Consider the following 17,922-nt stretch of genomic DNA (forward strand, 5'->3'; position numbering starts at 1 on the left):
CATCTGGAGCAATTTCAATAGAGGCTACCGGTCATGCGCAGATCGTTAGACTATCTTCTGCTACATCGTCAAGAGCTTACTGTGCAAACGCTGCCCCGGCTAATGAGACCACTCCAGACAGTAACCTAGTAGCATAGTTTTTAAGGTTGAAGGAAGACTAAGTCCATCAAGTTCAACCCATAGCCTAACATGTTGTTCCAGAGGAAGGCAAAATATTCCATGTGGCAAACACTAAGCTCCACATTTGGGAAAAAAAAACCTTCCTGACTCCAAATGGCAATCAGACTAGTTCCCTGGATCAACGCCCTATCAAGGAATCTAGTATATATAACCTGTAATATTATACTTTTCAAGAAAGGCATCCATGCCCTTCTTAAATTTTAGTAGTGAATCACTCATTACAACATCATGCTGCAGAGAGCTCCATAGTCTCACCGCTCTTACAGTAAAGAATCCCCATCTGTGATTATGATTAAACCTTCTTTCCTCCAGACGTAGAAGATGCCCCCTTGTCCCCGTCTCAGGACTCAGAGTAAAAAGATTAGTAGAAAGGTCTTTGTACTGTCCCATCATATACTTGTACATAGTAATAAGATCACCTCTAAGCCTTCTTTTTTCCAAACTAAATAACCCCAAGTGTAATAACCTGTCTTAGTATTGCAGACCCCCCAGTCCTCTAATAACCTTGGTCACTCTTCTCTGCACTCTCTCTAGTTCAGCTATGTCTTTCTTATACACCGGAGACCAGAACTGTACACAGTATTCTAAGTGTGGTCGCACTAGTGACTTGTATACAGGTAAAATTATGTTCTCCTCATGAGCATCTATGCCTCTTTTAATGCATCCCATTATTTTATTTGCCTTTGCAGCAGCTGCCTGACACTGGCCACCAAACGTGAGCTTGTCGTCCACCAATACACCCAGGTCTTTTTCAGTGACCGTTTTGCCCAGTGTTTTACAATTAAGCATATAATTATACATTTTATTTCCTCTGCCCTAGTGCTTTACCTTACATTTATCCCCATTAAAGCTCATTTGCCATTTATCAGCCCAAGCTTCTAGTTTACATAGATCCTCCTGTAATATAAAATTGTCCTCCTCTGTATTGATTACACTGCAGAGTTTAGTGTCATCTGCAAATATTGAAATAATATTGAAATATGTTAAAAAGAAGGGGGCCCAATACTGACCCCTGTGGTACCCCACTGTTAAGTGATTCTGCCCAGGTGCCAAATCATCGCCTGGCGTTCTCTCAATAGAGGGGTGGCGCATGTGCAGATTGTTAGGCCGATTCCCGTAACATCATCAGGAGCTTTTTGTGAATGCACCTCCCGGCCTACATATAGTGGCCAATATCTACACAATTTTGCACATAAAACTATGATATTACTGGCAAAATTGTGTTGCTATTGACCACTGCATGTGAACGAAGCTTCAGCTGAATGCGGCTGCCCAGGTTAGAGGCCCAGGCTAAGCCTGCATGCTGGCATAGTGCAGATCTTGCCATGGTCTTTCAAAACCATGCAAATCTGCAATAGTTTTTGCTATGTTTCCAAAGAAACATTGTGAAAACAGCACCATGCCTGCAATACAGCCACAATTGTGAACAAAGCTTAAGAAAATTCTCAGCTTGGGCAAAAGCAGGGGCCTAACTATAGTAGGTGCAGGAATTAGTCACATCCAGGCCCTGAAGCTTGGGGGAGCCTAAAAAGTCCCTTTGGTCCTTATGGGAAGAGCATTACTACAAAAGAGCTGTGATAGTTGAGGGTCCTGTTGGAGATTTTGCACTAGGGCCCATGAGCTTCAAGATACGACACTGGAGAGACTTGGTTCGGTATTCATCCCCAGTTCCCAGTCACTTTCCTTTAGGCTATGCTCAGTTTTTTTGAAAAGCTCAAAAAACATGAGCTTCTCGAGCAGAAATTGTTTCAGGAAACTTTCCTGTTTTGGAGAGTTTTTGGAGGTGTTTTTCTTTTCTTGAAGACAGTGACCTGATCTTCTTTTTATTTTTGTTTTTACACCAGACGTTTATCAAAACCTCTTCAGGGAGAGAAAAATCTAAAAAAACAAAACACAAAACAAAAAAAAAAAACGCCTGATATGAGCACCAAATTGTATTTCCAATAGAAACCGATAAGAAAAGTTTTCCAAGTGCCTTTGGAGGAAGATATTTGGGAGAAAAAATTTGTTAAAAAAAAAACTCCGTATGAACAAAGCCTTATAGGATGGAAGGGACATGAGCGCAATTACTTTTCCAACTTTGAGGTTTTTCATACCATAGTGGAGAGGGACAATAGTTGCATGGTCACCTCTGTTCTCAGTTTTAGTGGGGCTCCCACTGGCTTGCCCTAAATCCAACACCTATGGTTGTAACTATGCAATGGGGGTAAAATTATCCTACTACCTTTTTAAAAGGTAAGTTCCTACACATATGATTCAAGGTAATTCTTGTAGAAAATGAGCAGTTCCTCCACAATTCTCAGACACATTGCAGCCGTATAGACTGTGCCGTGGGTGAGAATTATAGAAGCTCTGCTGATGCTCCAGCCTAAGGGAATTCCCGTTATGTGGCCTCCGAAGGCCTCACATAGCAGCTTCTGGCAATGTCGTCAGCGTCCGTCCACTTCTGTGCCGTCACTTCATTCTTTTCTTAGCCTGTGTCCTTACCAACCTTTGTTTTTTTGGCTATTATTTATGCCACTCCCTTCCTTCCTATCGAACTGGCATTTTTTGCTTCTTCCCATGCATTTTTTTTTTTCGGAGACGTGAAGCTTTGGGATATTTCCAGATCGAATAGGAACCTGAGCCAGCCCATTATCATCTTCCTTAGATGGAAATAGCTGCTCAGAAACGCACATACCATCTGCAGAGGCTTCAGGTTGTAATGGCCGGCCCGAGGCCTTGTTTTCACCTTTGTCATTTGTTGAAGTTGATGACTTCTAAGAAAAAGAGAAAAAAAAACAAAACACCGGCGCTGCCATTAAAGATGCCGGAGGTCACATATTTCTAGGAAGTAGTCTTAAGATGTTTGTGCTCAAAATACTTCCTCCTCCTTGTGTTTTATTATCTGGACACATAATAGCTGACGACTTGTCGGCTTCATCCTTATTTGTATGTTTCAGCCCAGATGAGAGGCCTTATCGGTCATAGAAAATGACTGGTACTGTGGGAAAGACACGTAGGCAGGCACCTTTCCAGTGCAAATATTAACAGGTGTGTATACATGGGTAGAATGGGCCTTCAGTGGTAGAGACTTAGGAAGTTATAATAGGCTGGGCACAGATGTAAAGTGACGAGGAGTACTGCATTCCCCCACTACGGTCACCTTTTTTTTAGATCACCGAGATGTACATTTTATGAACAAAAGTTTTAGACATGTCTTAACCATTTAATTCAAGTTCCTTATCCATCCCGATTATCCCTCCGGGAGTATAGCATCTGGCCCTATTGTCCCCCTCTGCTGTATAGCATCTGGCCCCTCTGCCCCGCGGTGTATAGCATCTGGCCCCTATGCCCCCTGGTGTATTGCATCTGGCCCCCAGGTGAAAAGCATCTGGCCCCTATGCCCCCCGGTGTATAGCATCGGGCCCCTCGGCCCCCCAACACCCCTTCCCTGGTGTAAAGCCCGGAGGTTCGAGCAACATGAATCTCAAGTGTTCATACACTCCAAATAACTGTTGGCTGAAAGCTCCTTTCTCAGCATCTGGCCCCCCGGTGTATAGCATCTGGCCCCTATGCCCCCAGGTGTATAGCATCTGGCCCCTCTGCCCTCCGGTGTATAGCATCTGGCCCCCCTGTGTATAGCATCTGGCCCCTCTCCCTCCCGGTGCATAGCATCTGGCTCCCCGGTGTATAGCACCTGGGCCCTCTGCCCTCCGGTGTATAGCATCTGGTCCCTATGCCCCCCGGTGTATAGCATCTGGCCTCTATGCCCCCCGGTTTATAGCATCTGGCCCCTATGCCCCCCGGTTTATAGCATCTGGCCCCTATGCCCCCAGGTGTATAGCATCTGGCCCCTATGCCCCCAGGTGTATAGCATCTGGCCCCTATGCCCCCAGGTGTATAGCATCTGGCCCCCCGGTGTATAGCATCTGGCCCCTATGCCCCCCGGTGTATAGCATCTGGCCCCTATGCCCCCCGGTGTATAGCATCTGGCTCGTCTGCCCTCCGGTGTATAGCATCTAGCTCCTCTGCCCTCCGGTGCATAGCATCTGGCCCCTATGCCCCCCGGTGCATAGCATCTGGCCCCTATGCCCCCCGGTGTATAGCATCTGGCCCCTATGCCCCCCGGTGTACAGCATCTGGCCCCCTGGTGTATAGCATCTGGCCCCCCGGTGGATAGCTTCTGGCCCCTATGCCCCCAGGTGTATAGCATCTTGCCCCAGGTGTATAGCATCTGCCCCCCGGTGTATAGCATCTGGCCCCTATGCCCCCAGGTGTATAGCATCTGGCCCCCCGGTGTATAGCATCTGGCCCCTATGCCCCCAGGTGTAAAGCATCTGGCCCCCTTTTGTATAGCATCTGGCCCCTATGCCCCCAGGTGTATAGCATCTGGCCCACTGGTGTATAGCATCTGGCCCCTATGCCCCCAGGTGTATAGCGTCTGACCCCGATGTATAGCATCTGGCCCCTATGCCCCCAGGTGTATAGCATCTGGCCCCTATGCCCCCCGGTGTATAGCATCTGGCCCCTATGCCCCCCCCGGTGTATAGCATCTGGCCCCTATGCCCCCCCCGGTGTATAGCATCTGGCCCCTATGCCCCCCCCGGTGTATAGCATCTGGCCCCTATGCCCCCCCCGGTGTATAGCATCTGGCCCCTATGCCCCCCCCGGTGTATAGCATCTGGCCCCTATGCCCCCCGGTGTACAGCATCTGGCCCCCTGGTGTATAGCATCTGGCCCCCCGGTGAATAGCTTCTGGCCCCTATGCCCCCAGGTGTATAGCATCTGGCCCCCCGGTGGATAGCTTCTGGCCCCTATGCCCCCCGGTGTATAGGATCTGGCCCCCTGGTGTATAGCATCTGGCCCCCCGGTGGATAGCTTCTGGCCCCTATGCCCCCAGGTGTATAGCATCTGGCCCCCTGGTGTATAGCATCTTGCCCCAGGTGTATAGAATCTGCCCCCCGGTGTATAGCATATGGCCCCTATGCCCCCAGGTGTATAGCATATGGCCCCTATGCCCCCAGGTGTATAGCATCTGGCCCCTATGCCCCCAGGTGTATAGCATCTGGCCCCTATGCCCCCAGGTGTATAGCATCTGGCCCCTATGCCCCCCGGTGTATAGCATCTGGCCCCCTTTTGTATAGCATCTGGCCCCTATGCCCCCCGGTGTATAGCATCTGGCCCACTGGTGTATAGCATCTGGCCCCTATGACCCCAGGTGTATAGCGTCTGACCCCGGTGTATAGCATCTGGCCCCTATGCCCCCCGGTGTATAGCATCTGGCCCCTATGCCCCCCCGGTGTATAGCATCTGGCCCCCTTTTGTATAGCATCTGGCCCCTATGCCCCCCGGTGTATAGCATCTGGCCCACTGGTGTATAGCATCTGGCCCCTATGACCCCAGGTGTATAGCATCTGGCCCCTATGCCCCCCCCGGTGTATAGCATCTGGCCCCTATGCCCCCCCGGTGTATAGCATCTGGCCCCTATGCCCCCCCGGTGTATAGCATCTGGCCCCTATGCCCCCCCGGTGTATAGCATCTGGCCCCTATGCCCCCCCGGTGTATAGCATCTGGCCCCTATGCCCCCCCGGTGTATAGCATCTGGCCCCTATGCCCCCTGGTGTATAGCATCTGGCCCCAATGCCCCCAGGTGTATAGCATCTGGCCCCAATGCCCCCAGGTGTATAGCATCTGGCCCCAATGCCCCCAGATGTATAGCATCTGGCCCCAATGCCCCCAGGTGTATAGCATCTGGCCCCTATGCCCCCAGGTGTATAGCATCTGGCCCCTATGCCCCCAGGTGTATAGCATCTGGCCCCCTTTTGTATAGCATCTGGCCCCTATGCCCCCCGATGTATAGCATCTGCCCACTGGTGTATAGCATCTGGCCCCTATGCCCCCAGGTGTACAGCATCTGGCCCCCAGGTGTATAGCATCTGGCCCCTATGCCCCCAGGTGTTTAGCATCTGGCCCCTATGCCCCCCGGTGTATAGCATCTGACCCCTATGCCCCCCTGTGTATAGCATCTGGCCCCCCGGTGTATAGCCCTCTGCCCCCCGGTGTATAGCATCTGGGCCCTATGCCCCCCCGGTGTATAGCATCTGGGCCCTATGCCCCCCCGGTGTATAGCATCTGGGCCCTATGCCCACCCGTGTATAGCATCTGGCCCCCTGGTGTATTGCATCTTGCCCCAGGTGTATAGCATCTAGCCCCCCGGTGGATAGCTTCTGGCCCCTATGCCCCCCCGGTGTATAGGATCTGGACTCCGGTGTATAGCATCTGGCCCCTATGCCCCCCGGTGTACAACATCTGGCCCCCTGGTGTATAGCATCTGGCCCCTCGGTGGATAGCTTCTGGCCCCTATGCCCCCAGGTGTATAGCATCTGGCCCCCTGGTGTATAGCATCTTGCCCCAGGTGTATAGCATCTGCCCCCCGGTGTATAGCATCTGGCCCCTATGCCCCCAGGTGTATAGCATCTGGCCCCCCGGTGTATAGCATCTGGCCCCTATGCCCCCAGGCGTATAGCATCTGGCCCCTATGCCCCCCGGTGTATAGCATCTGGCCCCCTTTTGTATAGCATCTGGCCCCTATGCCCCCCGGTGTATAGCATCTGGCCCACTGGAGTATAGCATCTGGCCCCTATGCCCCCAGGTGTATAGCGTCTGACCCCGGTGTATAGCATCTGGCCCCTATGCCCCCCGGTGTATAGCATCTGGCCCCTATGCCCCCCGGTGTATAGCATCTGGCCCCTATGCCCCCCCCCCCCCCGGTGTATAGGATCTGGGCTCCTGTGTATAGCATCTGGCACCTATGCCCCCAGGTGTATAGCATCTGGCCCCCAGGTGTATAGCATCGGGCCCCTCGGCCCCCCAGTGTATAGCATCTGGCCCCCGGTGTACAGCATCTGGCACCTCTGCCACCAGGTGTATAGCATCTGGCCCCTATGCCCCCCCCGGTGTATAGGATCTGGGCTCCGGTGTATAGCATCTAGCACCTATGCCCCCAGGTGTATAGCATGTGGCCCCCCGGTGTATAGCATCTGGCCCCCAGGTGTATAGCATCGGGCCCCTCGGCCCCTTAACGCCCCTTCCCTAGTGTTAAGCCCGGAGGTTCGAACAACATGAATCTCAAGTTTTCATACACTCCAAATAACTGTTGGCTGAAAGCTCCTTTCTCAGCATCTGGCCCCCTGGTGTATAGCATCTGGCCCCTATGCCCCCATTGTATAGCATCTGGCCCCTATGCCCCCAGGTGTATAGCATCTTGCCCCAGGTGTATAGCATCTGCCCCCCGGTGTATAGCATCTGGCCCCTATGCCCCCAGGTGTATAGCATCTGGCCCCCCGGTGTATAGCATCTGGCCCCTATGCCCCCAGGTGTAAAGCATCTGGCCCCCTTTTGTATAGCATCTGGCCCCTATGCCCCCAGGTGTATAGCATCTGGCCCACTGGTGTATAGCATCTGGCCCCTATGCCCCCAGGTGTATAGCGTCTGACCCCGATGTATAGCATCTGGCCCCTATGCCCCCAGGTGTATAGCATCTGGCCCCTATGCCCCCCGGTGTATAGCATCTGGCCCCTATGCCCCCCCCGGTGTATAGCATCTGGCCCCTATGCCCCCCCCGGTGTATAGCATCTGGCCCCTATGCCCCCCCCGGTGTATAGCATCTGGCCCCTATGCCCCCCCCGGTGTATAGCATCTGGCCCCTATGCCCCCCCCGGTGTATAGCATCTGGCCCCTATGCCCCCCGGTGTACAGCATCTGGCCCCCTGGTGTATAGCATCTTGCCCCAGGTGTATAGCATCTGGCCCCCCGGTGGATAGCTTCTGGCCCCTATGCCCCCAGGTGTATAGCATCTGGCCCCCCGGTGGATAGCTTCTGGCCCCTATGCCCCCCGGTGTATAGGATCTGGCCCCCTGGTGTATAGCATCTGGCCCCCCGGTGGATAGCTTCTGGCCCCTATGCCCCCAGGTGTATAGCATCTGGCCCCCTGGTGTATAGCATCTTGCCCCAGGTGTATAGAATCTGCCCCCCGGTGTATAGCATATGGCCCCTATGCCCCCAGGTGTATAGCATATGGCCCCTATGCCCCCAGGTGTATAGCATCTGGCCCCTATGCCCCCAGGTGTATAGCATCTGGCCCCTATGCCCCCAGGTGTATAGCATCTGGCCCCTATGCCCCCCGGTGTATAGCATCTGGCCCCCTTTTGTATAGCATCTGGCCCCTATGCCCCCCGGTGTATAGCATCTGGCCCACTGGTGTATAGCATCTGGCCCCTATGACCCCAGGTGTATAGCGTCTGACCCCGGTGTATGGTATCTGGCCCCTATGCCCCCCGGTGTATAGCATCTGGCCCCTATGCCCCCCCGGTGTATAGCATCTGGCCCCCTTTTGTATAGCATCTGGCCCCTATGCCCCCCGGTGTATAGCATCTGGCCCACTGGTGTATAGCATCTGGCCCCTATGACCCCAGGTGTATAGCGTCTGACCCCGGTGTATAGCATCTGGCCCCTATGCCCCCCCCGGTGTATAGCATCTGGCCCCTATGCCCCCCCGGTGTATAGCATCTGGCCCCTATGCCCCCCTGGTATATAGCATCTGGCCCCTATGCCCCCCCGGTGTATAGCATCTGGCCCCTATGCCCCCCCGGTGTATAGCATCTGGCCCCTATGTCCCCTGGTGTATAGCATCTGGCCCCAATGCCCCCAGGTGTATAGCATCTGGCCCCAATGCCCCCAGGTGTATAGCATCTGGCCCCAATGCCCCCAGGTGTATAGCATCTGGCCCCAATGCCCCCAGGTGTATAGCATCTGGCCCCAATGCCCCCAGGTGTATAGCATCTGGCCCCTATGCCCCCAGGTGTATAGCATCTGGCCCCTATGCCCCCAGGTGTATAGCATCTGGCCCCTATGCCCCCAGGTGTATAGCATCTGGCCCCCTTTTGTATAGCATCTGGCCCCTATGCCCCCCGATGTATAGCATCTGCCCACTGGTGTATAGCATCTGGCCCCTATGCCCCCAGGTGTACAGCATCTGGCCCCCAGGTGTATAGCATCTGGCCCCTATGCCCCCAGGTGTTTAGCATCTGGCCCCTATGCCCCCCGGTGTATAGCATCTGACCCCTATGCCCCCCTGTGTATAGCATCTGGCCCCCCGGTGTATAGCCCTCTGCCCTCCGGTGTATAGCATCTGGGCCCTATGCCCCCCCGGTGTATAGCATCTGGGCCCTATGCCCACCCGTGTATAGCATCTGGCCCCTATGCCCCCCGGTGTATAGCATCTGGCCCCTATGCCCCCCGGTGTACAGCATCTGGCCCCCTGGTGTATTGCATCTTGCCCCAGGTGTATAGCATCTAGCCCCCCGGTGGATAGCTTCTGGCCCCTATGCCCCCCCGGTGTATAGGATCTGGACTCCGGTGTATAGCATCTGGCCCCTATGCCCCCCGGTGTACAACATCTGGCCCCCTGGTGTATAGCATCTGGCCCCCCGGTGGATAGCTTCTGGCCCCTATGCCCCCAGGTGTATAGCATCTGGCCCCCTGGTGTATAGCATCTTGCCCCAGGTGTATAGCATCTGCCCCCCGGTGTATAGCATCTGGCCCCTATGCCCCCAGGTGTATAGCATCTGGCCCCCCGGTGTATAGCATCTGGCCCCTATGCCCCCAGGCGTATAGCATCTGGCCCCTATGCCCCCCGGTGTATAGCATCTGGCCCCCTTTTGTATAGCATCTGGCCCCTATGCCCCCCGGTGTATAGCATCTGGCCCACTGGAGTATAGCATCTGGCCCCTATGCCCCCAGGTGTATAGCGTCTGACCCCGGTGTATAGCATCTGGCCCCTATGCCCCCCGGTGTATAGCATCTGGCCCCTATGCCCCCCCCCCCCCCGGTGTATAGGATCTGGGCTCCTGTGTATAGCATCTGGCACCTATGCCCCCAGGTGTATAGCATCTGGCCCCCAGGTGTATAGCATCGGGCCCCTCGGCCCCCCGGTGTATAGCATCTGGCCCCCGGTGTACAGCATCTGGCACCTCTGCCACCAGGTGTATAGCATCTGGCCCCTATGCCCCCCCCGGTGTATAGGATCTGGGCTCCGGTGTATAGCATCTAGCACCTATGCCCCCAGGTGTATAGCATGTGGCCCCCCGGTGTATAGCATCTGGCCCCCAGGTGTATAGCATCGGGCCCCTCGGCCCCTTAACGCCCCTTCCCTAGTGTTAAGCCCGGAGGTTCGAACAACATGAATCTCAAGTTTTCATACACTCCAAATAACTGTTGGCTGAAAGCTCCTTTCTCAGCATCTGGCCCCCTGGTGTATAGCATCTGGCCCCTATGCCCCCATTGTATAGCATCTGGCCCCTATACCCCCGTTGTATAGCATCTGCCCCCCTCCTATACCTACGCACGCTCGGTTTGGCAGAGTGTGCATGGTCTTCAGTGTAGCAGAGGGAAACAATCTGCTTCCAGAAACCTCTGGTGCCTTACTGCTTATCAGATGTTACAGAGATCTCAGCCTTTATGATGCACAGGTCCCAATTAAAAAGGTCCACGTGTTTCGCCCCATGGAGTTTTGCAGTGGTATGCACAATTAATTAAATACCCAATTTTTTTTTTTGTATATTGCTCTGTTCACACCATGTTGTTGGTAAGGACTCCTCTAGGACACAAGTGTGATGTGGACATAGCCTGCTTGTCTTCACCCAACAGTGCTTACATAGTGCCATCCATCGGAGGCGCTGTATGCATCGGGGAATACCTTCAAAAAATAATGTGAACAGAACCTTAGAGTATTTTTACATATAAACATATATTAGCTGACATTGACGCCTACAACCTATCAATAATTCAGTATTATTTTTTGTTCTTTTCCAGTCTGCAGCCCATTTGCCGGAAATACCTCACGACACCGTACATGAATGTAAGGAGAGGTTGGAGCAGAGTCCTTGTAAGGAGCTTTTTAAAGACTGCACTAGGTAAGTGCGGCGTCAATAGGAACATTAAATGTCTTGGACGCAGATTTGCATAAATTTACTTTTTTGCTTTACTTTGTTTAATTTTTTCTTCTTTTTTTGGGGGGTGCGGTGGGCAACACAAAGCTTCTTTGGTTGATTCTCGGCCATTATGACGTCTTTACCATCTAGAATATTAGTTATGGGATTTTTGACCGATGCTGTATAGAGTACTAAAATTGTAATTGCAGTGTTTTATGCATTTTGATGTGTACGTTCTAGAGATTTACTATTGTAGGAGAAATAAATCCTCTTTTATGACGTCACTGTCTGTCAAGGAATGAGGTTTGTACTCAAGAAAAATCACTCTCCCACCCAACATGTGCTCCTGAGGTCTGGTTTTCCATAACTGCAGATGTGAAAATATGTGGCTACGCTGACACATATGGAAATGACCTAATACCTGTACAGTGCTGATCCATCAGTTTACCTGATGATGATGGGGCATTTTTACTTCTGTACCTACTCAATGAATACTCTGTGCTCAGTTCCTCCCTTGCTAAGAGAATTAATTACTCCAGAAAAGATTTTTACAGAAGTTGATAAACAGTGGAGGAGGAGGACCTCTGTTATTTCTGAACAATGTGTGCTACCTGCTCATTTTTCTGTGGACTTTGTACTGCCCATTATTGTTTGCAGGACCCTGCGCCCTGCCCACTCCCATTTGCCGCGCCCTGCCCGCTCCCATGCCAACTTCCATTTGCTGCACCCTGTGTCTTGCCCATTCCCGTTTGCCACACCCTGCCCGCTTCTGTTTGCAGCTTCCTTTGTCCTGCCCTGCAATGGACAGCATAACATTGTAGCTTCATCACTGATTTTACCCATGAATTGAGAATGAATGATCAGTCCAGGAGGAGAAAGCAGCAGATTTCTCCGATAAGATAGATTACAAAGTTGCTTATTTTCATGTGTACTATTCATGTATTAAATATAAATTAAAATGAAGGTTACGCTTTAAGGAATTTTGTTCCCTTCCCTTTCAAATTTTACACAATCCCTGTAGGGTTTGTTCACATTTATTTGTATCAATTTTTGCTGCGGAAGACTCTGCAACTATCCCATTCATCGGAAACAACCCTATTTTGATGAATTGTTCTGATTTTCAGCTACAGGCATTTCTGCAATAACATGTGCAGTGTGGGCGTTTGCCCATAAGGCTGAAAATGGCAAGTATTTGTGACACATATTTGTAGATCTGGTTAGTAGGATGCTTTTACTTTTAAGACCAGTTATGGCTTTTGTACGTTTTAATCATCCGCTTCTCTTCTGTTACACAATCTTGGCTTGTCTTAATGCGTTGTGCATTTTTTAATTTATTTTTCCCCCCTGTCATTGGGTAAGTCTTGATTTTAGAGATGAGCGAATCTTATGAAATTAAAATTAGCCTGGCTTGTTGATTTTTTTTTTTTTTTTTAAAAATTTGCAGCGAATTACAAGTACTGCATGTAATGCCGACGTCCCTGCATGGTACTTCCCTATCTCCCGGAAGGGACGCCGACTTACTCACCACCACAGCCGCCCTGCTGTTCCTCCTACTCTGGCTTCCAGGCCACAGAGCCTGCAGACGCTGCACAGGTCTTTCAGAAACGCTCTTGGGGCAGTATGCACTCCGTAAAGTGTCCCCAGCCTATAGCTGGGAGGCATAATGTATTTAAGGCACCCTTCCCTGTAAGGGGGTGCCTGAGCAACTTTAGTGTATAGTTATAGTTAGTCTTGCACTTGCTACTTACCGTAGTTGTTAGGTCCCTGTTCCTGAATCCATCCTGTCTGTACTTGAACCTGAAACCATAGTGTCTGAACCAGCACCACTGTCAATACTGTCAGTTGTATTTTTCCGGTCCTGTCCTTGAACTCTGAGTAGGTACCTGTGTCCGTGACCCCTGGGGTCAGCTGCTGCAGTACCGGAGACCACCCTGGAGTGGCACCTGGCAACTACCTGTAGCTCAAGCCTAACCTCACCATCAGAGGCTGTAGTGAATACCTGGTAGCAGCTTAGTTACACCCCTCCAGGGTAAGCCCAGACTGTGGCGCAGTGGGTCCACACCCACCAGCGTGACACTGCAGTCTCGAGTTGCCCGGAAAAGACATGTGTAACACTCGGAGGTCTCCTAGGACTGTATTCAACTACTTTAACACAAACACAGCCTTAATAATGTGAAAGTGACTTCAACATGTATGGCTATGGGTAAACAGATGGTAGCTGATTTTTCACTACTGTCCTTTCACACACTATCTGTAATGTTTATTCACCGATTTAGGTCTTTCTTTTCGTATCTCTATGGCTAAGCTGTAATATTTGACATCCTCTCACTATGCAGATTCACCCTAAAATGGCTGCTGTATTACCTGACTCTGTGCTTTTATACACGCTTTAAGAGTTCCTCCTCATTGACTGTGTTTATACCTTGTGATATAATAACTGCAAGACATTATGGGGAAACCCAAATGTCCACCACTAAGGCCAGTTGAGCCTCCTGTGACTGATATAATCTTCTGCTTTGTGAAAAGTGGTGGCATTCATTTTCTTAACTACTTGCACAAATTTAATTGCGAAATTGTTCAAATTCCAGCAAAATTTTCTAAAATTCGACAAAAATTCGATTTGCATCAAATTGTTTCACTCATCTCTTATATTGATCATTATGGCCCCCCCCCCCCTTGATGATATGGAATTTTCAACTAGCCCTTTTCAGTTGATGGAGATAAACCCAATAAGGAGGGATCGTCACTTCATATTTTCGCAGTCACTCCCTGTTGTGTTTTCAATGATTTTTTTTTGTTAGACAACTTGGAAATGGGAGCCGTTGTGGACAGCAATTAGAGGTCATCCAGTTTTATTTTTTATTTTTTTTTTTATATTGCCATAAGGATGCTGAGCTATAACAAAATAAAAACATTCACAGGTAATGCTCGTCCTCCTGTGTATCAAGTGCTGTCTCCCGAACGCTGCTTTGGTCTTTGTTGATTGGCTGCAGTGGTGACGTCTACAGCAAGCCTCATCGCTTCAGCAATCACTGGGCTCAGTAATGATGCTAATGTAGACAGCACGAACAGCTGAACCCAGTGATTGGCTCCAGCAGTAATGTCACATCTACAGCACATCTCATCACTGCAGCCAATCGACAAAGACCAGAGCAGCGTCGGAGAGGCAGCGCTGGAACAGGGGAAGGTGAGTAAAATCTGTGATTGTCATACACTGCATAACAAGTAGCAGGCAGGTGTAAAGTATAACTGGGTTATAAGGTGTGATGGTTTCTGGTCAATGGTGTCAGTATAAGATTCAAGCTTGCTGGGTCAGTGATGGAAAAGTGGATGATAAATTATAATTGATAATAAGTGATAATCTGTAATATAGGTATTGAGATTTCTGGACTATTATTGAGTGTATGTTTGTGTGTGTGTGTGTCTATATAGATGTGTAAGTGTAATATATATATCAGATATATACAGCGGGTGAAATAAGTTTTGAACACGTCACCAATTTTCTAAGTAAATATATTTCTAAAGGTGGTATAGACATAAAGCTCTCGGCAACAACCCATCCAATCCACACAGGCAAAGAAATCAAACCATAGATGTCCATGAATTTAAAGTATGTGTAATAATGAGAAATGACACAAGGAAAAAGTATTGAACACATGAAGCAGGAGAAAGGTGCAAAAAGCCATGGAAAGTTCTGACAGCAGCTGAAATCTATCAGTAATTAGAAAGCAATCCTGCTACTTAGTGAAAAATAATATCAACTGATTGCCTATAAAAAGGTGTCTCATTACCAAGGTACCACACAAGAAACATCTCATATTGGGTAAAACCAGTGAGCTGTCTCAAGACTTTCACAGCCTTATTGTTGCAAAACATACTTGTAACATGCCTGGCGGCGTGCTTGCATAGTGCACCACCTCCCACTATGCAAGACCACAATATTACCTGTCAGTCCAGCCTACAAACCTTGCTCCTGTTCATGCTGTGTGCATATCTCTTGACTGACTGCTTAGGGCGGCGGCCCGGTTACTTCCTGATTCTTATAGCTGCTGTGGGCGCACCCCTAATGCGTCTCCAGCCTATTGCTGTGAGTCACTGGATATTTAAACCCCTTCCACCCAGAAGGAGGTGCCTGAGCAACACCTTCACTCAGTTAGTCTTGCTACTGAATTGCCAGGTCCTGTCCTGTTTCTAGTCTGTCTCCGCCATTCTGGGGGCTGCATTCCCAGATCTGTTATCTCTGACTTCTAGTCTGTTCCCACCACTCTGGGGGCTGTATACCCAGGCTCGTTCTTGTATCTCATTGCAGTAGCAGTTCCTGTCTGAACTGTATCCTAGCCTGTTACCTGTTTGTCTCTATGTCTGTACCTTCCCTTTTCCTGCAGTATCTGAACCTGCACCTAACTCCAACTCGTTTTCTCTGTACTTCTGTTTGTGAGTTTTGTGTCCACTCGCTACTTCATAGTAAGTACTTTGTGTGTATCTGGTTCTGCTTGTCCCTTTTCCCTTCTTCCGTATCTTCCTCCTGTTTTCTAGCCATCTTCCTGTGTTTTCCAGTCTGTTCCATGTGAACAGACCCCTGTCCTCTCTGCCTGCACTTTCAGCCCTGTTCTGCTCAGGCTTGTCCACCGCACCTGCGGTTTCGCTCTGCTCAGCCTTGTCCACCGCACCTGCGGTTTCGCTCTGCTCAGCCTTGTCCACCGCACCTGCGGCTCTGAACCCGTCTCCCAGTCTGTACTGGACCCTATCCAGCCTGCGCTCCAAGCTGCTAGTACCTCCATGTCTGCACTCCAGCCGTGCTTGCCAGTGCCCACCTGTCTGCATACCAGCCGTACTTGCCAATACCCACCTGCCTGTATGCCAGTCTAACCTGCCTGTTTCTGCATTCCCTGGTGTGGGTCAACAACTGTGACCGGGGTCTGACCTGGAGTCGCACCTGGTTCCCTCTGCTCGGTTCCTCCTTGGTACACGGAGTCGACTTGGATCGGGTTGATACTTAGTTACGACCCTCCAGGCACTCCTCGGTTCATGGTACAGTGGGATCACTAATCACGCTCACGCCAGTCAGTCCAGGCGAGAGCATAACAATACTGATGGGATTGGTTACTGAAGAATTTCTAAACTTCTGAAAGTTCCAGGGAGCACTATTGGGGCCATAATCCGGAAGTGGATAGAACATCATTTCACCATAAACAGGCCACGACCAGGTTCTCACCGCAAGATTTCAGACACAGGAGTGGGAAAAGAATTATCAGATGAGTTGTCCAAGAGCCAAGGACCATCTGTGGAGGGCTACAGAAAGATCTGTAATCAGCAGGTACAACTGTTTCAAAGAAAAGTATAAGTAATGTACTCAACACCTATGGCCTGTATGCACGTTCACCATGCAAGATTATATTGCTGAGCAAAAATCATGTTCAAGCACATTTAAAGTTTGCTCAACATCATTTAGACAAGCCTGTGAAATGCTGGAAGAATATAGTCTGGTCAGATGAGACCAAAATTGAACTCTTTGGATGCCATAATACACACCATGTTTGGAGGCTAAAAGGCAGTAAATATCACCCCAAAAACACCATACCAACAGTGAAGTTTGGAGGTAGGATCGTCATGGTGTGTGGCTGTTTTTCAGCATACGGCACTGGCAAACTTGATTTGCCACCAGACATTTCAGCAAGTCCCAATGATATTCATTGGGATATGATTCAGCAATGATCCGAAACACACAGCCAAAGAAACTCTGAATTGGTTTCAGAGAAAGGAAATAAAGCTGGTATAATGGCCCAGCCAATCACCTGACCTGAATCCAATAGAAAATGTATGGAAGGAACTAAAGCTCAGATTTCATAGAAGTAACCCACAGACCCTTCAGGATTTGAAGAGTGTTTGTGTGGACGAATGGGCCAAAATCACATCTGAGCAATGCATGAATTAGTTTCTCCATACAGGAGGTGTCCTGAAGCTGTCATCACCAACAAATGCTTTTGTACAAAGTATTAAATACATTTCAATAAGTGTGTCCGATACTTTTTTCCCTTGTGTCATTCCTCATTATTAGACATAACTTAATTTATGGACATCTATGGTTTGATTCCTTTGCCTGTGTGGATTGGATGAGTTGTTACTGACACCTTTAGGAATATATTTACAAAGAAAATTGGTGACATGTTTAATACTTATTTCACCCGCTGTATAGAGTAGCCACATGAACACGAGCAGGGTTTTATATCCAAACAGAATAAAGTTTATTGTTCTTCATAGACTTTACAGCTCCAAAATGTACAGTCCTTTCTTCAGCCCAAATTTAATAACAAAACTGTCCTCTCTCTGGGTAAGGCAAAGTAAATCGCACATTCTCGCCATCTTGGTATTACAAGAACCTCTCCGGCTGCAATACGGACTATCCACAAGATCTGTCTTTCTCCAGACTCCGCACACTACTCCCACCTGAGTTAGACCTGGTGCATTTTATTAGGCCAGTAAGACCCAGACTGGAGTATGTGAACAACCTTTTCCACCCAGGTTCTGTTGGTCGCTCCTAAATCCCAGGACCAAAATCCAGTAAAAAATAAAACCATCTCCGTAACACATACCTGCCATCCTGTGTGTGTGTGTGTGTGTGTGTGTGTGTGTTTTATTGGGATTTTATATGATACCAACACTAAGTAGCAAGTTTTTGTGTAGTGTAAACAAAATGATACATGGTTTTCTGAATATTTCAAAAATATAAATCTGAAAATTGTGATTCGCTGTGATTACTGCTGTAAAA

The 17,922-nt window shown here is 49.7% G+C and overlaps 1 protein-coding gene across 2 annotated transcripts in view; it reads left to right on the plus strand.

Annotated features, from left to right (window-relative positions):
- GRK4 (G protein-coupled receptor kinase 4) overlaps window positions 1-17,922 on the plus strand; it is a 217,605-nt gene that overhangs the window by 151,222 nt on the left and 48,461 nt on the right. For both annotated transcript variants that reach the window (XM_073647535.1, XM_073647544.1), the window contains exon 5: window positions 11,035-11,135. In XM_073647535.1, coding sequence (XP_073503636.1) covers window positions 11,035-11,135 — 101 coding nt within the window. The remainder of the gene's footprint in view (window positions 1-11,034; window positions 11,136-17,922) is intronic.

Source organism: Phyllobates terribilis, unplaced genomic scaffold (assembly GCF_046119375.1).
Source record: "Phyllobates terribilis strain yellow unplaced genomic scaffold, ASM4611937v1 Scaffold_1__5_contigs__length_1240528914, whole genome shotgun sequence".
NCBI lineage: Eukaryota > Metazoa > Chordata > Amphibia > Anura > Dendrobatidae > Phyllobates > Phyllobates terribilis.